The sequence below is a fragment of the Corvus cornix genome, chromosome 2 (genome assembly GCF_000738735.6).
Source record: "Corvus cornix cornix isolate S_Up_H32 chromosome 2, ASM73873v5, whole genome shotgun sequence".
NCBI lineage: Eukaryota > Metazoa > Chordata > Aves > Passeriformes > Corvidae > Corvus > Corvus cornix.
Window position 1 is genome coordinate 143,507,456 of NC_046333.1, and position 23,491 is coordinate 143,530,946.

The 23,491-nt window shown below is 39.4% G+C and overlaps 1 protein-coding gene across 1 annotated transcript in view; it reads left to right on the forward strand.

Moving 5' to 3' along the window:
- NSMCE2 (NSE2 (MMS21) homolog, SMC5-SMC6 complex SUMO ligase) overlaps window positions 1-19,683 on the forward strand; it is a 131,752-nt gene extending 112,069 nt beyond the window's left edge. Inside the window, exons 5-7 of the mRNA XM_039550268.1 lie at window positions 15,557-15,642; window positions 15,981-16,087; window positions 19,268-19,683. Of these exons, the coding sequence (XP_039406202.1) occupies window positions 15,557-15,642; window positions 15,981-16,087; window positions 19,268-19,388 (314 nt within the window). The 3' untranslated portion in view covers window positions 19,389-19,683. The remainder of the gene's footprint in view (window positions 1-15,556; window positions 15,643-15,980; window positions 16,088-19,267) is intronic.
- The last annotated feature ends 3,808 nt before the right edge of the window (window positions 19,684-23,491 follow it).

The window sequence follows — 23,491 nt, forward strand, 5'->3', positions numbered from 1 at the left end:
TTATCCTTTTTTTCAGGGTTTTAGATCAGTGTGAGCAGGGTTCTAATTATATTCTTTCAAATAAAACTTCCCCTGCATCTTCAAAAGCATTGTATTATTTGATATTTGTAATTGTATTTGATTTTTCATGCATTTATATGCTTTGTCTAAGTGTTACTTAAATTCTAAATTTTATACGATCAACAGACTAGAAAATTTTTTCTCAAGATGTTGGCCATGACAGCAGTATATGTAAAGAGCGATTTCCATCCTTCAGTGAATTTAGGGACAAGATGACTGTGAAACACAATTAGCAAGACTGCTGGTACTGCCCTCGTGGAACTCACTTCATAGTCAGTATTGTAATACAGAGTCAAATTCCCTAGTTCAAAACTAAACCAAAACAAAAAGAACCCACTCCATTTGTGATTCTGTTGGAGGAGAAAGTATTTCGTACGGTCCTTGGAAATTCACGCTTGTCAAAAGTGAAAAGAGATAAAGTAATGTACATTCTTAGATCTGTTGCTGGGTCAGTATGCAGACAGCAGAATGCATAACTTATATGGCAGCATGTAACAGTGTATATGGTCAATACCAATGTCTCAAATGCAGCCTCAGTTTACCAAATCCAGCCAATCAAAATAACCAATTAGTCAAAGATGTATTTCTGTCTCCAGAGTGAACTTTACTCTTGTGGAGACCTGATTAATGTGCTTTGGAGACCTGTAATGAGGGATAGTTTAATTATTGAGATTTATCAGCTTGCAAAGATTTTGGATGATCCCACATAAGCCTGCTCAGTCGGCATTCCAGAATGTGCAACTTGTGTGTTTAGCAGCGGTCGTGTTTTATTTAAGCATGCAGTTAAACCTTAAACGCCAAGATTTTCAGTAATATTTTTCATTAACTGAAGAGATCCCTTCTTCTAGACAACTGAGCTTATTTAAGAAGTTTCACTTTATATACTGCATGAGTTATTATTAATTCTGTGTATAGTGCCATAAGCACTGCCTGTTTACTATATAAAGATGTGCTCCCTCCCCCAGAATGCTTGAGATCCAAGATAAGTAAGAGGAGACAATGAGAAAGCCGTACAAGTAGAGGAGGGTGTGGAGTGAAACAAGAGACAGATAAGATGGCAAAAAAGAACCTGAAAGATAGGCCTCTTGCAGGAGCAGGCTCTGGGAGCCCTGTGCCTGCAAGGACCTTCCGAGTGCTGCCGCACCAAGCTGTGGTAGTGCTGCCTGGAATCACCCACTTCCCCTCTGCTGGGCCAGGGCTGCCAACCTTAGTTCTCAGCTTCACTTGTTTACTCCAAAGTGTCCCTTTGCTTTTTGTCGTGCCACCCCTTCATGAGAAACACTCTCCAGTAGGAAGAGAGCCCTGTAAAACAAATTTGCCTTCCCTCAAACTCCCCCTTCAATGACTTCTGTTGTAGAAACACTAGTAATCCCTGAGCCAGCACTAAACTAACCCTAATAATATCTTTTTACTGATTAAAAGAAACTAAAAATGCTCTGTAAGTAAAAGCCGTATGCCCAGCTAATCTGTAGAAACAAACATGCTGCTTGTACACAATCACTCTCACTCCACCATCTGTTTGATTCCCATAACTATTGCTTTGTCTTTAGTGAAGTGTTTCTTGGCTTTTCTAGATAAAATTGTTTTTAAACTTGCACAACTTTGCAGCTGGACACATAAACTTGTAACAGTGAAAATTACAAAGAAGAAAAGTAGAAAATTAGCTTTTGACAAAGAAGTAAGATTCTGTTCTGAACCTAAGTCAAACCTATCCCAAAGGAGACAGCAGATTTGAAAATAGCACTAAAGAGGTACAAGACTGAAAGTCGGAAAGAAGAAAGGCATTTTTCTTCTTTTGACAAAAATCTGGGAATAATGAACCCAGCAGCTCTTCTTTTATGAAATCTCCAGCCATCAGCATGCCATAGTTTCCATTTCTATCCACCAAGTAGCTTTCTGTCTGAGGAACACTGGACGAAATTCACGGGCTTTTATGAGTGAGATTCCCAGTGAATGCAGAGTCACCTGTGATCACAGAGAGCATATAAAAGTCAGAGAGTTGAGGAAATGTCCTGCTCCTCCATTTGAAGAGCTCTTCTGACAGATCAACCTCTATAGTCTTCTGCTGAAAAGTAGGCTGAAGCTTTCGATGGAAAAAATAAGAACAGAAATATTAACCTCTTATTCTGTCTTTGACAAAATAATTCCTCATCTAGGATTTAGCTAAATATGTTGGACTAAAGGAGCTGTTATAAACTTGGCTTATTTTCTACCTTTGCAATAATTTTATATATTTCATTGTTCTCAAGATGGCTGCAGTAGTTCTCCAGCCAAGTCTTGTCAGGGAAGATACTTAGAGACCTATGGGTGATGCCAAAGCCAGGGAAAATATGGAAAATCTAGATATTCCAGAAAGAACTTGTGCACTGCTGCAGTGCATCTTAGGTGTTTCACAGGAACAGCAGGAGAGGTACTGAAGCAACCGCATATACATGCAAAGTAAATAGTTTTCTCTGCCACTGCATTAGCAAGGAAACCACTTCAAACAACTCTCTCTGCCTAGGGAAAAAGTAGTAATAATAAGCAATAGCATAAGTCTCCACTCCTTGCCCCAGAGGTTGTCTACTAATCCTTAGGAACCTTTGCACTCTGCAGGCTTCCTTTTGCTATCCTCGTTTGTCACTGGAAAAGTATTTGTATGGGTCACAGGCATACTGCAATTAAAAAAAAAAATATTAGAGAATAAATGTTTGCCAATGAATACCTTTATATATGAAAAATAAACAACAAATGATATATGTTCTCTGAGGAAAACAGAAACTTGTTGAAGAAGCTAGAAATCCCTCCTGCTTGTGAGTTGCTGGAAGCCCATTGTGCTGATGCTTCTGAAAGGGAACTGAATGCAGTTGTGAGGGTTTTCTTTTCTTTCATTTCAAAAGCATTCTCTGGTTTGAGATCTCCCCATAGCTAATTAAAACAAGAACACAGGGCAACATTAGTTATGCACCAGAGTGGGAGTCAGAAGATGTGAGTTCAGTTCCCAGCCCTGCCACTGACTTCCTGGGTGACCTTGGGTAAGCCTCTTGATGTTGATTTTCAAAAGACCTCTGGGGCCAAATTTTCATATTGAAGTTTGGTTTTCAAAGGAGCTCAGTATCTAGTGATTTCCATGATGTTGATGATGGCCAGAATTTCAAGCAAGCTCAGCAATTAATACGCTGAGCTCATTTGAAAATCAGGCTCCTAATCTTTTTCTGCCTCAGTTTCCCATCTCTGACAGTGCTGGTGAAATATTTCCCTTGTCTGTCCTGATTGTTTTAGACTGTAGCTCTGCAATGCCAGAATTGTCTTTTCATGAATGTGCATAGTGTCTTGTACAATCTTGTTTAATCTCTATTATGGTTTTTAGGCATTACTGTAATGATTGTTATGCCAAGTGTTCTGTTTTAGCAAAGAAAGAAACGGTAATCAGAAGAAAGCCTAATTATTGTGTTGTTTCTTGGATCTGGGTGAAGATGTATACTGATTTCTTTTTACTTGGGAGGACGTCATGTGGAAAACACCAAAAGCTGTATTTAAGATCAGGATATGTAGGTTAGCTGACTTCGCTCGTCCAGCAGGGACAGTTAATCTATCAGAGCAGCCGGTTAGGTCAGTTCAGCGTGATTTGATTTGTCAAGAAACTTATTGACTGCCTCCTATTACCTTGTTATCCTTTAGCTGCTTAGAGTCCAATTGTTCAATAATTTGCTGAAGAAAACTTTCAGGCACTGAGTGGTGTGAATTTCCATACACCTTCCTGCCTCCCTGGTTAATAATGTGATTCCGTGTGTAGTTCCTACTGCACCAGCTCTGTTTGCACTTTTCCCACACTGCTTTCATGCTCTTGCAACATCTCAGAGCAACATAACATTCTCTCTTGGCAAAGGCATAGAGTGCTTCTTCGCTTCGTAAGTGCTGTTTGCTTCCTGGGACCCACTACAACCGATTCCTGAAATTCCAGATCAGCATTGTCAGTGATAATCGAGCTCCTGGTTTCAAGCTCTGTGCTGTACAAGCCAGAGGCCAAATGTAGTAACCCAGGAATGCGTGATTGCAAAGACTGTCACTTCCCAAGGAACTCTGCTTACTGCTAAATGACTGCCCTTTCCACATACCTGTGGGTGTCACTAACACGGTGACTCTTCCCTGCTAGGTTTGTCATGTATGGGTGGCCAGCACCTCAAGCAGCTGAAAGTTTGGAAGTGATCATTTCCTATGTTTACAAAAGCAGCATGCACTTGCTGCTGTTTTCCAGATTCCCCTGTACTCCCTGGCTAGAAATAGTTATTATTCAAGTATGTGCCCTCTGAAGAGTCCTTTCGATACTTCATATGTTTTCCTTTATGTGAAATGGGGTGCTGTTCCTTGATCAGCTCTGCAATGAAAAAGCTAGCAGGACAGCTCTAGGAAGTGTATGATCTCAGCAGTTTTTCAGTTAAAGCTGAGTGCGTTTTGTCGTGGGAGGAGCTTAACTGTGCCAATTGTCTGTGACTAGCATTTTCTATTGTTGCATTTTTAAAAGGATAGACTCCTTTTGTGGTTTTTACTACAAATGCTTTTCATTTTCTTGATCTAACAAATAGTGTTCTAAATTGTGTTACATGTTCTAGTATTGGCATGCATGCCATGCCAAGGTGGTATTTGATTTCAAAGAGCTGTTATCTGCCATGGCTGGTATCTGTAAATAAAATGCTTGGAATCAGGGAAATACTACAGATGGTTTGGGTTTAAGAGACCTTTAGAGATCTTCTAGTTCCAACCCTCTCCCATGGACATCCTCCGCAAAATCAGGCTGCTCAAAGACCTGTCCAACACTTTCAGGTGTGGGGTTGGTAAGCTGTTATCCGTCCACAGCTTCTCTGTTCCAGTGTCTCACCACACTCATAGTAAAGAATGTCTTCCTCACACCCAATCTAATCTATCCTCTTTCCATTTAAAAGCTCTGCTCCTTGTCCTGTTGCTGCAGGCCCTGGTAAAAAGTCTCTCTCCAACTTTCTTCCAACCCCCTTTATTTATTGATTTAGTCCTTGAAAGTTTTCCATTCCTTCCAGTTACTGAACCCAGTTCCCCCATATTTTTACTAGCTGTAGCCAAATGTGTAAAAAAGGAGGAATCTTAAATTACCTGTACAACACAGCTAACCTAAATTCTGAGTTTTAAGGCTGTACTTGATTTCTGATGTGAAAGAAGCACTGACAAAAAGGTGATTCCTTAGGGTAGCTCATTTGTATTCAGTTTTGGTTTCCTTCTGTAATTAGTGCAGTTTGATTGTTTCACTTACATTAAACTGTTTATTTTGAGATATAAACCCTCGATCTTCCTCAGCATATGTGTTGAGATTGTATGTGTTTCTGCAAGGGCTGATGTGCCAACCAAAGAGTGCAAGGGAAGTTAATAGTTCTTAAGAGGACAACTATAATGTTATTCCATTCTGGTAATGACTATAAGACTAAAACAAGTGTAATGTTACCTCCTTTGCTAGAAAGATGAAGACTGTGCAGGATGCCCTGTGATTTAGCTATGTGCTTGTTATCCCTATTACAAAGCACCAGTGACACTGCAACTGCTGTCCCATCAATTCAACATGAGCTTCCCTTGTTCTGCTTGTCCTGCTCTGCCATTCTTGTTTCTGCTGCTGTGTGCATCTGTGCTGAGGCTGTTCAAGTCCTTTCTCTGTCCCAATTCACTCCCCTATTAAAGCTGATCTGGAGAAGAAAGTGTAGGCATGGAGAGACCTTGAGGGTTTAAAAGACTGCCTAGTCAGTTAAGCCCATCACAGTCATCCCAGCATGTTTGCCACGAAGCACAGTCATTTCTAGATTGTTGTCTGCACCATGCAGAATGTCAAGGTGAAGTCAAAAGTGCATGTTTTTTGATATAAATGACAGTGATAGAATGATAATAGTTTTCTGATGCATGTAGCATTAAGGAAGATGCACTCTGCCAGTTACAATCCTGGCAAATGAGAATCTGCAGAAAGGCATTTAAAATAAATATCAATCAGACTTAAAATTAATTACTAATTACCATCAGAAGCTACTAGGCTTCTGCAGTTCTAATGCATGACTACTTATAGCTCAGGGCTCTAACATTAGATTTTTTCTACTGGCTGCCACTCAAGAAGCCTAATCCTACATCACAGGACAGGTTGAGAAAAATCATTGCTGCGCTGTTCCTAATCAATGACAACATTATGTTTGGCTGCACAAGCCCACCATGACATTGTTTTGGAGGATGCTCTGTATATTTGGATTAGGAACTTTTTTTTTTTTTCTTTTAGGGAACATTTACTGAGGATTATTACAATAAAGATCTGCTCAGTGTGCACAGCATAGTTCATGCAGAATGTCTTCATACACACACATGCATTATCTGCTTTAATCTAAATGAAAACCATGCATGGTTTATGATTGAGTAATGGCCGATCTGTAAGTCCCTTTTAAAAACCCCCTAAACGACAACTCAGTTTTATTTCTTATTTTGTTTTGATAAATTATTTTTCTCTTTTTTTTCATGTAGCTTAGCAAAGAAGTATTATTTTATAAATATGACACTAGAAAATTATCATGCGTTCTCTAGTGCAAGTGTTGGTGTTCTTAGAATAAACAACCAGACATTGTGCAATTACTAGAAGATACTATTGGTTTTTTTCTGTGATGTATTTTTTGCTTTTAGTGTAGAACTGATGCATTCACTGAGATTGTATTTGGAAATTGTTCATAGCCTTAGTTACTCAGGGTAAGACAGTGTGGTCTAATGGGAAAGACAATGGTCTAACACATAATTTGCTGGTGGTTCTGGATGTATTCCTGCCCTGTGCCTCAGTTTTCCACCAATGAAATGGTCACAGCAGTGTAATTGACCTCTTTCTATAGTGCTTTTTGTTCAAGAGAAGAAGGAATTGGGTGTTAGTACTTCTACAAACGATTTGTGGCTTTAGAAAAATTCCTCTTTTAAGGGGGTTGTCAGGACTGTGGGCTGGCAACCAAGGCAGGAGCAGAGCAGGAGATGCAGCCCCAAGCAAGTACCCAGCCAGTGCCTGAAGCAGTGACAGGCCATCCCAGAGGTACTTCAGGCAGTGCAAAGCTGCAGAATTCAGAATAACTGGAATGGTAAAGTTTATATGCAAAATACCGGGAAAAAAAATATTTCTATTAGAAAAGCTTGGGAGATGAACACAACTTCTCTTTTTATACATCCTAGTAATAAAGCTCAAAAGGTTATTTGGATATATATAGTGCTTCACTGCACATTGAATTATATTCACTTGGTGTTACATTTTAAAATTAAGTGAATTCATTTTGGAAGTAAGTAAGAATTTTAGAAAGCACGGTGAAGTATTGAAATGCATCACTAAGAAGAGAATTGCAAATGCTATCTTCATTAAGACTAATTTTAAAATAAAATATATCACCTGAAAAATTCTTTTAAGTGCTTCAGCATTTAGGGGGTGGAAAAAAGAGTATTTTGTTCCCACCATTTTGTTTTCATATTTTCTTATTTGTACTCATGTCGTCATTCAAGAGCAATATTATACATCAGTCTTCTCCTGAAAAAGAGAAGCACATGTGCCTTCCCACCTTCCTTTGGGTGAAGGGGGTAGTGGAGCTGGTTTTCTGTACTATAAACCTGCCCATTCTCAAAGGTGACAGAGTGCTCTTTCCTGGGCTTTCTGTGCAGTTTCAGAGCTGCTGAGTCGGTGTCATTATTGCCAATCAAAAAATCAACAGGTTAGTGTTCAGGGATTACAGCTTTATCCCTCTCACTGTATAGCTCATAAATATTCCTACCTGTGCCCCAACACATGACAAACTCCATGTGTCTGTATTCACAACTCTCCTGGCACCAGGGCACATTATTCTGAGGTGTTTTTTAATGTTTTCAGAGAGCTGTTTAGAATAGGAAAACAGTGAAGTCTTTGTCAAAAAGTCTTGTGAAGAGACAGATTGAAATGGTAATCTGAATGATAATCTTCTAGGGGTGTGATCATTTGGGGTAACTGGGGGGTTTTCTGCTCACTGGTTCCATAGCAGCCTGTTGGATGGACTGCTAGGGACCACTGCTGCCTAGTGTGCTTGCCCCATCACTGCTCTTTTTGTTTTCTGTCCTTCTGTTACCCTGGAACAGTTCTGTTCAGGAGCATATTCTAGCAGAAGCTTGTTCCACCTGAAAATCCGTCACCAGTTCACCTTTTCAGAAGTGAATGGCTACAAGAATGCACAAGTGACATACTGAAATAGGCAAAGTGACTCCCAGCCACAGGGGTTACAAGAGACATGATGTTACCTTTTGTTCAGAGATGTCATAGACATGATTTCTGCTTGTAGAGAATATTTGGCATGGATTGTTCTGAGAAAATATGAGTTAAATTTACAGAATAGACCATCCAGGGACTGCTAGGGACTTGTGCATAAATGGATGGGGCTCCCCTCTGCTGTCAATACCAACAGCTGTCCTCTCACTACTCCAGCCCAGGATTAACAGTGCCTTCCTCAAGTCCAGTGTGGAAGTGGATTAGGCTAAACAGCCAAAAGGCACTCCTAGCAGAATAGGAGTGTCCACACACTGAGTTAGTGCCAAGTAGTTAATGCATTCTGTATTCACACCCTCGCTTATTTTGCAACAACTTCCCTGTGTAGGCAAGCCCTACACGTTCATGTCATTTGATGGTTAGCATTGCATCAGTGACATTCCAGATTCTGACCACAGTGTTAGTAATGGAAAGTGGTTCATCTTCTAATGAAATGGTAGGCTTTTTTTTTTCCTGGTGCATCTTTTGCAACTTTTTCTTTCATGTGCCTGGAGTGAATTTCTTCATTTTTTAAATGTATGTGATACTCTTCTCATCTCTGATACATGAAATGATGCTCTCTCTCTAAGCATGGAAATTATACTGCATGAAGCAGTGATTGCTCTGCCTTTTTTCTTCTGAAGAGCAGGAGAAAGCCCAAGTAATAAAAATGTTTTTTACATATATTTGCAATTTAGTAGCTTGTGTCTGATATATTTTTTCCTCATAAGATATTCCAGTTTTCATCTTGCTTTGCTCATACTGTGGCATCCTTAGTATTGGTGCTCCATTGTCACATGCCTGGCACACTTTTATGTAGACCTAGAGCTTCCTGGTCATTTAAGCAGTCTGTTTATAAGTTTGGTTTAATTCAGCAAGTCTTTGGTGCTTAACTTGCTTCCTAAGTTTACATGTCATCGTGGGTGATAGTAGTTAAGATGGAAGAATATGACCACCTTAGGTTTTCCAGAAATAGCAGCTCCTCTGAGCTTACTGATGAGCCTTCATGACATCTTTTTAGATAATCTTCATCTCCCCCAGCAGCTTCTTCAGATTGAGTCCAGGCAGCAGCAATGAGGAAACTGCAGTTTAAAATGTCGCCCAAGGTCCTTGAAGTGTGGATTTCTCACATTTCTTTGCAATAACAGAGGGAGCAAGAAAGCTGCCTCTCTGTTTGCCTACCAGATTGTTTGAGTTGTGTGGTTTATAATCAAAGATATCCTTTCTATTCTAGAGACACAGCTCCCACTGCACAACAGTCTGAATTTCCCAGAATCTAAAGGCAAAGTTGATCTCTTCTCACATTGATAAGTGTGAGTTGAAGGTTTCGCAGGGCACCTCTGGAGTTTTTGTTGGTTTTTTCCCCCTAGGATTTGAAATCACATTTTATTATTAATATATTAAACAGCAAATTTTATCTAGCTGCGTCTTTCAATCTCCTTCACTTATGTTTCTGTAAGAGTTGTCCAATAACATTTCCATCAAATCACAGTTTCTCTTAATTTTAAGGCCATTCTGGAAAACTGGCATCAAGCAGCTCTACCCAGTAGTGAAAGGGTAAAATGGGAACAGTACTTCCATTTAGAATAGTGTATTTTAAAAGACCTGTAGCTTAGTGGGACAAAATACTTTAAAATACACAAGTGCTATGAATTTGATGGCATTAAAGGAGTTTTTAGAGGATTGCTGCCTGGTGCAAGACACTATCCTTTCCTTCCCCACTATTACGTAAAGGAACTAAAAATTTGCTAATTCATTCACCTAATTTGTATTTCACTTTCCAGGAAAATAAGAGTGGCTTATATTTACAGGATTGTCATCTTGTTTTTGATTGACCAGATGCACGTCCATGTGCTTTTTACACAAGTATCTGTCAAACAGGGCACATACAAAGAACTTGGCAGTAAATTACCAGCAAGTTGCTTGGCCTGGGCAGGAGCAAGTAAATTTGCAATTGCAATCTGGAGCAACGTGTTAGAGGCCACCTTCCTTAGATCAACTTTGTATTGCAACACCAGCAAGTAATCAAATTGTAATGTACTTCAATGCAAAGCCTAGTTTGACTTGGTTGGCAAATTAAACTATCACATGCCTCTGGCAAAAAGCAGAAAGCCTTTGAACTGTTTGACTGCAGCTGTAGCTTGCACACCTTATTTTCCCTCTTAAAAATCAAATTAAACTGTAACCTGCAGCCTCTGTGGTAATTTTCAAGGAAAATTAAACTGTTGCTAATCTTTCTAGCAAAGATAACTGTCTCTAATCAAGCTGAAAGGTCCAGGCTGAAATTCCCCTCTCCAAGTTTAGACAAATTCATTGAAGGAAAACTCCAGGGCTTATTAAGCATGAAGATACTAACTCTGACTCAGGAAGTCCTTGGTCACAAATTGCTAGACTGGGAGAGTTTGCCAGGAAGGTATTACTCTCTACTTCCCCTCTTCTTTCACTTGTCCTACAGCATTTACTGCAGATCCATCCCTCAGGAAGGACATTGGACAGTCGTTTTGGTCTGCTTCTCTGGACTGAAGGCTATCCCAAATTCAGAGCAGCGATGGGCATGCTGACCCACTTTCAAGCATTACCCATGGTGGTCTCACAACTGGGAATTGCCATGGTCCTTCCTTTAGACTTGGCCCTGGCCCTTCCTCACCCCAAATGGCTCTGACTCTTAGAGCACAGCTTTTGGATGTGATGATGTCCTTCACCTCCCCCTTTCATTATTTTCTGTGCCCTGCTGGCAGAAACACTTGGCATCCGACTTGCCCTCATAACATTCATGTTTTTCTTGGAGCTCTCACAGATAGGATTTTTCCCAGCCTGGATGAGTTGCTGTTATTTCTATGGAGTCAGCAGTACAATAGACACTCTTGGGAGCCAAGACCTTGTCTGTCTGGTGGCTCAGGCTTACAAAGACTCAATCCCACATGCTTAACGTTACCGTTTGATACCCAGGATTAGTGTCTGACTGTGGCAGGTGAGAAGGCAGAACAGCCCAGCACAAAAGGAAAGAAGTCAACTGAATTTACATTGCAAGATGTACTCACTGAGAATCAGGTTAGAGAAACAGAAACTGGGGAGAGGGCATTGCTGACACTGGGAGCAGTGAGCAGACAGTAGTCTCTTGGTTGTAGAAATAACAATGGCAATGGAGAGGATCTTTCCTCTCCTGTTTTTTTTAACATGTGTATTATCTATGCTTAGTATCATTCACAATTCAGCAGTTAATGTCTCTGCACTATGGTTTTCCTATTTTTAAAGTTGGCCTAAAAGTTCTCAGTCTCTCTCAGCAGAGTAAGTAAAAACTGAGCTAAGGCATGTTAGTCACAATATTATCAAGAGATGAAAGTGATAGAGATATAAATTAATACCAGCTTTTAATTAAAATTGAATAAGTAAAAAAAACAGTTGGCAGTTGCAAAATTCATTATGATATGTTACCAAAAATAGATATCTTTATAAGAATGCAGTTTCATTGCAACAGCTGTAAACATCATTGCTGGGATAGCCAGATAGAAAATGTGTTACTAATACTCATAACATGTTTCAGTTGGCTGGAATGGAAAACTAGAAACTGTTAAGGCACTTAAAATGTGATCTCTCAGACTACCAAAATAGATGTATGCACTTCTGTTACTTAAGACGACATCTCAATTTCGGGAACAATAACTTAGTGTTTTCTGCATCTGGTTTTAATTTGCGAGGAAAATTCAATTTTTTAAAAATATAACCTAAACTTAGCTGAAATATGTATGATTCAGTATTTTTATTTCTTTCTGTAGAATAGTCAGGCTTGCAATTTAGATCCTCCAAATTTTTATACATTTCATTTGGTAAAAAAATCCCTTTGACCTTAATGAAAACATCTTCCAATATGAGTCTACAGATAGATGTAGATCTACAGTTTAGAGCATCTTAGTGACCAGTTTAGGATGTATATGTGTCTTGTGTAATCTCTGCAAAATTTACTGTTATTGAAAAAAGTTACTTTCTTTTCTTCTCCTGTAATGTAGAACATCAAGCAATAACAACAAATCTGTGGGTGGTTTATCTGATTTATGCTAATTTGTTATTGACATGCTTGAGGTATTGCTTGCATCATCCCCGTCTTGCATATTTGTTTTAAAAAATATTAGCTGCTTATGAAAAGGAAATACTTTAAATAATGATTCATTTGGACAGTGATCACCTCTAGAAGCCAGGGCCCCACTATGATAGACTGTATACAAAATCATTGCAAATGAAGTGCAAGCTGAAGTATTTAAGATAAGCTTGCAGCAAGAGGACAGTTTGAATCCAAGAAGATTAATATACCCCACCTACAAGGACTAGGTCTCAACTCAAGAAATTTCAACCTTTAAATGAGGCATCTGAATCACCTCCAAAGCCAGTATGGGAAAAAAATTACCCCAGCCTGGGATTTAGCTCACATAATTTTGAGACCTGAGGCCTTCAGGGGCAGCTCAAGCACCAGTACCCAAGCTTAAGCTCATATTTTTGAACTTGGATGCTTCACCACAGTCTGCTAAATTTTTGTGTCTGTACCTAAGTAAGCATACACAGAAGTGATGAGCAAAGTCAGAAGGTGCTGCACAGGTGAATACTCTTCCAGAAAAAGCCACTTACATGCATAACTTACAGTGTTGGGCTTGAGAAGTAAAGTCACAGGCACAAGCCCCACATTTTAAAACTTCAGCCACCTTCCTTGGTACCTACATATTGATTTTTTTAAAAAATCATCTTTTGTAAGCAATTGCATGTCCTAGATCTTGCTATTACTGATTCTTTCTAATGTCATTGACTGACGTTATGCCCTGGTACACTGGAATTACATGCCAAGTTCATGGGTTGAAACAAAGTACAACATAGAAAAATTAGATGTTTTCCACAGGAAAGATTAGAGCTGCAGTATGTCAAAATTTGCAGATATATGAATTTAAGGACATTCTGAATCTCTTGTTCTTTGTTGTCATTACTTACAGAAAAAAAAATCACTATGATATTTAAGTAAAACAGCCCATGTCAAAGCTGCCACCTACCAATAATTTCAATATTGCTTAGCCTTGCTGTCTTAGTGGGATTTCACCCGTTGCTTTGTGTTTCAAAAGCTTAATTAAAAAACCCTTTTTCCCTCCAAAAGTTTTACTGTCTTCAACTACTGTGTGCTTATGATAGAATAAACCATATTTATGAGCAATCTAAGAATAATATGTGACAGAGTTTTTTTCTGAAAACTGGTGACTAATGCAAGTGCATTTCTGGTGTCCATATCATTGCAGTTTTGGTATTTACAGTTAAATTGTGCCCACTTTTTCCTTCTGATTTGCAAGTGTTTGCCTTTGTTAAGTGGTCAGTATTTGATGAAGATATGTTAATATTCTTGGAGATCAAAGCTGTGAAACTATGATTGACATTGGACATTTGAGCTCCTTTTCCCCAGAATCCACACCCTGTTGATTGAATGAGACCTTAGTAGAAGACACAGAAATATTCTTGATGGTTGCCTGAGTATTCCCGTGGTATTCACAGGAGTAGAATCATAAGATGGTTTGGGTTGGAAGGGACCTTACAGGTCATCTAGTTCCAACCCCAGTACCTGGGTCAGAAACATTCCTGAATGCTTGGAATATTGAAATGGAAAGAAGAGCAAGCTCTTTTAAGAAGGAAGAAAAGATCTGGAAATAGGCCTGGCATACCAAGAGGTGCTGTGGTGGATCAATGGCTGCAACATCAATGCCAAGAGTCCCCTAGCCAGAGCTGTGCTGGCTCACAGGGCAGCGAGCTCAGTCTAGGTTGGGTGTGAGAGGTTTTGGTTGCTCCATGGGTGATGTCTGCTGGTATCATCCGGAAGGTGATGGTATCACACAGGCACGCAGGACTGACCATAAGTTAGGAAACACTGGTCCTTAATAGATGTGGAAGACTGAATACCAGGGATGCAAAGATTGGCTGATAGTGTGCAACAGCAGCACAGGGAACCAAGCTGAGATGTTGTAGAAAGCAAATCACGAACTAATTCTAAACTCTCTGTGTTCACTTGTGTTTCTCACTCCTCCCTTGGAGTGCAGCTAGAGAGAAAAATGTTCTCTTTGCTTGGGACACCTTGAGGACTGCACCCCAGGGCCCTGCTGCAAAGGCATTGCAGAAGTACCCCAAAGGAATGGAAAGCTATGGCAAGGTGTTAAGTTTGCTGTTATTACCAGATAAGATTAAAAGATAAACAAATGCATTCAACTAAAAGCCTAGATTTACAATAACAGAGCAGACCTAGCAAATAAAACAACATGTATACATTTCATTATGGCTATACTTAGCTCCCTCTCTCTAGATAAATATATAAAAAAATATATATATTTGTCTCTTCGTTAGCTGCTCCTGCATCTCAGCTTTCAACTCTGGCTAATTAATTTCTGCATGGAACACTAGTTGGTGTGCCCCTGGGAGCACAGAGTTGCTTATACCTTGCTTTCTTCTTCTGGTAAAGGTGGGGGCCTGCACCTCCTCCAGCTCTAGGTGGATTTATTCTTGTTTGTCTGCCCTTCATTCCCTGGCATTGGGCCATTGGGTGTTTTCTGGAAATTGTCAGTATTTCATTCTGCCCCTCCTCCTTAAGGTTGCTTCAATAGCATTTCTATTGTCCATAACAATTTTGGCTTTTGTTTTTCACTAATTATAGTCTTACCAAAATACAGCAGCATCACTTTATAAATGATGCGTTATGATAAACAGTACAAATTCCTTTTAAAGTGTATACAGTATGTACAGGCTATACAGCAAGCCCACTTACGACACTCAAACACAAACTGATATTGAGGGGAGGACTGCCAGATCTGCTCTACCTCATCCTTTCTTAGGTTTTGGGGACTCATCTGTGTGTTTCTGGGCTTTGGTGAAGTTGAATAGTAAATACCAAAGGTTATGCATATCTTCAGGCCAGACTACTCTCCTTCCCAGCCTTTCTTTCTAGCATTGGCTGTTCATAGCCACACAAAACCACAAAGTGGTTACAATATAAAAATCCACATTTTCTACAAGACATTATCGTACAGTATTTTTTGCAGTCTTGTTCATGGACTGGTGCAGAAATGTGCTGTGGCATTTTATATATCACTGTGAGATAGTCCTTGGCAAATGTTGGATTTTATTAGCTTATTTTAAGTACTGGCAATCTATGTTAAATATGAAATAATTTTTTTTTCTTTTTTTCCATTCTACTTTGTCATAAATCAGATCATGGTAATGACACCATTGAAGAAATTGATGAAGATATAGCTGTGACTCGGAGTCAGATGAACTTTATTTGTCCCATTACCCAGGTATGTATCACTGCTACAGTAACTAATAAGGAAATAGTTATTTCATATTCTTCATTGGTTTTTTATTACAAATATGCAGTACCTGTTAAGCAACAATATATTTAACAACAAAATAGTATAAATTTTAAGCATTATCAGAGAAGAACATTGTTGCTTGGGAAAAAAACCCATGTAAGTAGGAATGCATCTTACCATGCAGGACCTCATCCTGTTAATTCCATACATGGAATGCCATGTATGAATGGCAAACACACTTCCCATTGTTTCACATAAAATCTCAGAAGCAGCATTTTCATGGGCATTATCCGTTCCTTTAAATCAATTCTTACTGAATACAGATGACAATGAAGAGGCCAGTGCGAAACAAAGTCTGTGGACATAGTTATGAAGAAGATGCCATTCTAGAAATGATCCAGACTCAAAAGCAGAAAAAGAAAAACGTCCGGTAAGTGAAAAAGAATGTGTGGAAAAGCTGTTTGCTTTGCTGTGTAAGTGGAATTTTACTCCACTTGTTCTAGGAAATGTATTTGGATTGGCAAGGCTGCAGGAAGTAAAACCTCAGTGTCTGCCCAAGTCTCCTCATTAGTACTAGACACATGAAGGAGCTTTTCTTTTTAATGAAAACAATGTGTAAGGAAATATTCAGGAATTGTGTGGGTAAGTTACAGCTACTTGTAACTGCACAACAGAAGTAAGATTTCATATAGCCATGACCAACAAAGAGAGACTTCAGTTTCCTAAAATCTAGTTGTTGATTTTGTTCCCACTGCTTATGTAGCAAGCCCTGAAGTTAATGAAAAAAAATTTCCTCCATGCACCTTTTTTTGCAGTTATATTCCAATACAGCTAAGAAATATGAAAACAACTGAGTGTTAAAGTGAGAAATAATAAACCACAAAATTTTAGGTAGAACAGAATTTAAGAATGTGATCAGATAGTGCAGTTCAGTTTCTACTGTGATGCAGTTAAATAATTCTTTCCTTGTATCACCAAAGCAGTCTGTCACTTTTCCACATGGGACATATTTTTTTGAATGAAAAGATGTAACAGCTGAATTTTTAAACCTCAAATTCTCCACAGTAAATTTGAAAATTAGAATGATTTTAAGAAAAAATTAAAAAAAAAGATGAAAAAGAGAAGAGGCTCGAACACTAACGCTTTTTAGAGCAAGTTGAGAGGACATAATTTCATCATTGATTTCACATTTGTTTTTACACCATTTATGCTAGAGCCTCATGTTCTGGGGCTGATGATTTCATGGAAACTTACCAGTTGTGGGCTTCTTAATAAATGTGCAGTTTTCTCAGGAAGGTCTGTCAGGGACCAGCAACCTGATTTCCCTAAAGATAATGCCACAGGCAGCTTATTTCCTTCATCTGTTGCTCTGGCATTTCTCTTAGGCTCTACACAGTCCTCCTTGGGGATTACAAAAGTGGAGCAGGAGGTTTTATTCCATGCTCCTTCCCTGCTACAGGAAAGCACTGCTATAAAACCAAGCATCAGCTGGGAAACCCAGCCACTACCTCAGTGTCAAGACAGCTTGAAGAACAAGATGGAAGTACCTTACTTGTGTTACGAAGTGTAGGGAAAAATGTGGAATGGGTGCAATATCCTGGGAATAACAACAAAACCAGCAACATGGACGGACAGAGACTTGGCTGGAAAAATGAACAGGAGCTGGGAAATAGCTCTCAAGTTGGAGGAAAGTGAGTGTTCTGGAGGATAGGGAGAGGCTAAAAAGCATGTGCTCAGCAGCCCAAAGAATACCTTCTCTGATATGGAACTGAATTTAGGATGTTCATATCTAAATATTTCTTTGTGTTGTTAAATCCATCAAAAGAATGTCAATTTAGGAGAAATTGTTGTAGTGGATCAAAAGTTTCAGCACTGCTGAAAAACAAATAGTCACATGAATTTTATTTTACCTTTTAAGAAATGGAAGATTAGAGAAACTCTGGAGTTAAAAAAATCTTATCAGCTGTACAACTCATATAAGATCGCTTTAAATGCTATTATACCCAAATTGAAGTTATTTGTGCAGTCTGAACACTGGCAGTTCTTAATACGGAGCTTTTAGCTTGCAGCCTTACCATTTTTACAGCAGTTATTCCAGTGTGCTAGAAAAGCACACACACAGCAATGCCACAGCTTCACTGTAACTAAATTAAGAAGGACTCCTTGGTTTTCTCTGCCCAGTCTGACCAACCTACTGTAATTTTAAACTTTCTCATGAAAATGCAGTTACTTTTGAAAACCCATCATCTGCTGTGGTGGTAAGACAGGCCAGCTGTTGCAAGAAGTTCCCTATTTGATTATCCCATTCTCAAGGCATTGCTGCTGGGCTGTGCTCCTGCCAGGGATATTCCTGTGGGAGCAGGTGTCCTGGCAGAGCAGGGCATGGCTATGGGATCCTCACCATCCTGACTCTGGAATCAGAGCTGTTGCTCACTCTGGAGACACAGAGTGGCTGTTTCCTCCAAGTCCTTCCCAGTTTGAATCCACAGGATCCCTTCAGTGCCCTGGGCAGTGCAGTGCCTGCCTGCCAGCCCGTCAGCTGACGTACACACAGCCCTGTGCTGATAGACTTGTCACACACTCCTTGAGGCAACTCTTACGTCTCTTGGTTTGCTCAGTATTTTCCACTGCCTGGAAGGACATACTAATGCTTACAGGAAATGTGGGAAGCTTTCTGAGCACTTGTTATTCATTAATCTGGCAAGCTATTGCTGTATTAAGGTGATAAATGGGAAAACTGAGGCACAGAGCAATTAAATGACTGATCTATGACAAACACAGTAAGCTGTGGACAAGTCTGGAGTAAAAGTTATGAGTACTGAGTGTAAATAAGTTCAGCACCTCAGAGAAAAGTTACTCCTATGAGAGGAAAAATTCAGGAAAAGTGTTACTTCTGACTATAGGTACCATCTGTGCATGTTTGGGCCACCGCCAAAGGAAAATGACCTTTGGTCTCTGAATATCTTTCACCCTGCTGTCTTTATCTGGCTGTTTCAAGTAGTTGTAAGACATTTTGTATTTGATTATCATCTAGAGGCTGTTAATTTGACCCCATTTCTCCTTTCTGAGCTTTCACAGCTCATAAAATGTCAGGTTGATTTTTACACCAACTAGATAGTCCGCTGAATCACCAGTCAGTTGTTGCAAGACTTATTCCCTTTTATCTGTTTCCCTAGAAAATAATTTCCCCATTTATCTGCCAGTGAAGATTATACTTCTCCATTGCAGATTAGTAAGGGAAGAGGTATTTACCTGCAGTTTGTAGAGGACTGCAAAGAGAGAAAGCAACACAGAAAGGTGTCTGTGCAGTGCTGATATCATTGCTGATGCAGGCAGCTTGTGTGCATGAAGCAAGAGAGTGATCTACAGGTGAGAGGCTCCATCTCTCGCTGTGCTCCTGCTTTCCTTCCTTCAGCTGATGATTCCCACCAGTTGAGATAGATTTATTTTTTCCCACACAAAGCTAGTGAACAGGACAAGAAGTAACAAGGAACTGACAGAGAGAGTGAATCCCAGGTAAAAAAATTAGCTAGCAGATGTTATGCACAATCCTATATCTGACAAATACAATTCTTCCAATTTAATGAAGTCTCTCTTTTCTTTTTAACAGATGCCCTAAAATGGGCTGTAGCCATGTTGATGTAAAAGGATCAGATCTTGTGCTAGATGAAGCACTTAAAAGAGTGATTGACAGTCAGAACAAACAAAGCTGGTCAACACTGGACACGTGAGCTGGATATGCTACTGCCACAAAGAAAATTTGTTATTAGAGGTCTTGTGAGATAAGTTGTTGATTCTACATAGGTTGTGTAACTGATTGTTATTTGTTAAGTGTTTCATTTATAGGTAAATCATCATTAAATGTTTCATTTATAAGCAAAATTGTAGGTCTCTACTGTAATTGAAAGCATTTTTTGAACTCGGGAATATAAGGAATTCCAGTTTAACTTGTTTGGCTTTTTTCTACCTTTCTGAATTTCTAAAAGCTTGCATTTGGTAAATAAAGCATGTTTTGCAGCATTTAAACTTGTCAATGTGCTAGTTTCTTCAGCATATTAGAGATGCAGATTCTGCCAGCATGTAATGGTGAATGTGTTGCTCTGTGTTGCAGATAGTTCTGTTACTGTCTCTGGAACTACTGGGACTACTTGGAGTAGGGCACTGTGACCAAGGATTTTCAGTGCTTGGGACTATGCCCATGTTTTAACACAAACCTCAAAGATGAATTTTCAGAAAGTGTTGTACACTTATACCTTGTTTGTGGACACAGAAAACAACCACTCAGCTTTGAGGATCTTGGCCTTGTTCTTACAATTTTTGAACCCTCTGCCCTAACCTAGGCTTTTCTTTTGAAATTCAGAAACATTTGATTCAGGCTTTTTGCATTTGGGAGTCCCAGAAGGCTTTACCTTAATATTGTAGGCTGGAAGACTACAGTTATTTACAGAGGTATTCCAATAACTAAATTGTAAATAGTACAAATATATTGTAACCATATGCCTTGGATTGAAAAGCAGTTAATCTCATTTTATATAAGATTCAGGCATCTATGCTTTTGGGCACAGATCCAGAAAAGAACTTAAACTTTGTGACACTATTTATTGCCTCAACTGATCTGAACACATCTAGCAGATAAGGCACTATATACATGAGTTAGAAATAGCCATAGGTAAAAGGAGCTGCCTTGGCAGTCAGGTGGCAATTATCTCTTGGCATATGTAAGCAGAAAATACAGGTTTCTTTGAGCTTTGGAATCCTTAGTGGGCTAGATGGTATTTTCCTATGTAATTTTTCTGAATTTACAATCTGACATTTCATGTAAAATATAGCTGAGGTACCCATATGCTAAGGTTTTCACTCTGGGTTACTGTTTGCTAACAGCTCTCCTTTCACAAACCATTATTAACTACAACTGCACTTAAGAGTACAAACCACTTCAAGCTGAAAATAGTTATTTTGTAATTGAAGAATATTAATCTGTTGATTTCATAGCTGAAAAAGAGAACTGAACCATTATTACTTGCACTGGGCTTTTGTGTTCAAAACACTTAATGGGTAATTTTCATTATGAGGTCTAACCCTCGAGGTCCATCTTTTCACAACTCAGCAGTGAGCGTGGGTGCTTCTGCCATGGAAGCCCAGCTGAAATAGCTGAAAGAGACTGGGAGTGGTTGAGCAGTATGTACTTGTTTGTATTTTTATGTGTAAAATCAGATCCTTTTAAAGACACCTCAGGTCTCAAACCTATAGTTTTTAAGGTGGTTCACCAATTTTCAGTTAAATACCACAAGGGAGGATGTTAACAGTAGCATTAAAAAAAAAAAAAAAGGGGGGGGGCGGGAACGTCCTTTTTGTTTTATCTTTAAGTTTGTGGTTAAATTTATTCTCAGACCATTTCTAAGCAGAACAATCAGAAACAGAAACTTCCATTGGTTAAACAAGCTCTGCAGTTTCTGGCAGAGGTGCATTAACATTGTCCTCTTGGATCTAATTCAATCCCTAGTGATAACCAGCCTCCCAAGTTTTCAGATGGAAAGATTTACATACATTTTCCATGGCCACAAGTGTTGCACATCAAATTTGGTTTGTGTAGGTGTCTGGGTTGCTTGAGTGTGCCTTCCAATAACACATAACATTATAAATGGTAAATTATACCCAGATTAATTCCTGCCAACAAACTGGTGGCAGCAGGTTTGGTTTGCTACCTGTGGCATTTGTACCAGTATAGCCTTGGATTGCTGCAGTTCCTGATATGGCTCATTGCCCTCATGTTCCAGTGAGTAATGCTGTGAGGGAGATTGCTGTCTTGGTTACACCTTGTCCTACGTGAAAAAGAGAGGCTTGACCCATCATAGTGCTGCACTCAGCCTGTGTTAGCTAATCCAGAGGTAATAAGGTGAACTGCCTGCTTAAGATGATGCAGCTGGGAGAAAAAAAACCCAAACAAATCTGAAGCAACACTTTAAATGAAAAGAACAAATAGTCAAACAGTCACTTATTGCCACTCTAAGAGGAAAGGTATTTTTGGATGTTCATATTCCTGCTTCAAAATACCTTCTCTCCTTTGCTAGCTTGAGCCAGGTGGTGTCAGTGAATCAGAGAACCTGAACAGCAAGTGAAGTGCAGCCTAAGTTCTGAAATCCTTCTTGCTTTCACCTGAAAGAAATGGACTGATTTTTGGCAGCACTCACCTGCCTAGCTTTAATAACAATCCCATCCGAGGTGAAGAGGCATGCGTATTTAAATAGAGGTAGATTTCTTTCTTTTACCAGCAGAGATTTCTCTTCTCAAATATGGCCATCTTACCCAGAAAAAGACAGACACTCATTCACTTGTGATAGGGTTGCTGGTGAGAGTACTTTAGTCCCATTAGAATCAGTGATGCATCACATTGATTCAAGTGCTAGAATGAACTGCCTGTGTTTACTGAAATCAATGAAGTTCTCACCAAAACGTTTGGCATTTCTGAATTTAAACGATAACATAGCATCCAAAGAATCCTAGTATGATGAAGGATTTTTTTTTCCTTTGAACCTGGAACTTGAGCCATCCTGTTGAATTTTTCATGGCTAGTTCTCTCTTACTGGTTCTTACAAGTAATTTTCCTCCTTAAATTGGAATATTCCAGGGTTGGCGATCAGCATCCATTGCAGCTGGCACTTAACTAGGTGGAAGGACAAACTAACCTTGGCAACTGGGGAAGGCTTCTGTGCCTGTCAGCTCACCTGGTGCAAGTTAAAAACCACTACTGATTCACTGGGGTGGCTGCAGTTAATGGCAGCTCTTTGCTCTTTCACTGGCAAAGTTTGGGGTTTGTTAAGCAGTTGTGACCTCTCTGTTCCCACGCACCCCGTGTTCCCCCTAAACTCCGCTCTGGAGAGAAGTAGCTTGAAAGAGTTAAAGAATAAAAATAAGTGCCTGTGATGAATAAGCTGTATGATCTGCATGATTCACAGAAGTGGAAACTCAACAGCAGTTAAACCTTCAAATCTTAATCTGCTTTGGCTATAAGATATCATATGTAAACAGGCATATGTTAACAGTTCACAGGGTAATTTGTGTCTCATTGCCTGACGTCAGAAATTTTGCAATGATATTTAAAAAAAGAAATTCAGAGGTCAGGTGTTTTTTTTTCTTTTTCTGTAAGGTGTGCTTTACAAATGCAGCAAACCTCAGCGTAGCTGAGAAGGATCTGCCACTGAAAACTGGTGAGAATCTCTCTCTGCTAGAGAAGTTTGACATAGTATTTTGAGTGATTAAAGAAATGTCTAGGCAAATACTGAATTAAAGAAAAGGCAAGAGCGAACCACATAAAACAGCTTTCAGTGGTACCCCGAGGCATGAGCCATTGACACAGCTTGCTCTCTCACTTGAACAGATTCTTCCTGTGAATTCTCCATTTTACAACTAGAGACTCTGAAATTTTCAAATCAGTGAAGCCATGACGAATAAAGATAAAAACTAATCAGGCAGGCATCTCATGGAAGATTTAGCACACTTGTGCTAAAAGGAGTGCACATTCCTCTGAATCAAGAACATATTTATCATTACTGCTCTGGAGCTGTGATCTTATTCATTCTAGAAGAATCAAAAAGTCTAAGTCAGAGTGCTCCCTTGAGAAATACCCGGAGCAAAAGCAGGGGCTGCAGGAAGTGATACTGATGACTCAACAGCCAAGGCCAACACACTGCCTTATTTTAGACAATGTCCTCTTGGATACTCATGTTTCCTCATGAGTGGCTGATGACAAAGGTTTTACCTACCTGTGGTCACAAGTACCTCATGACATTTTTCTCAGGAATAGTTCTAGTATTGTGGCCAGAACTAGCTTAGA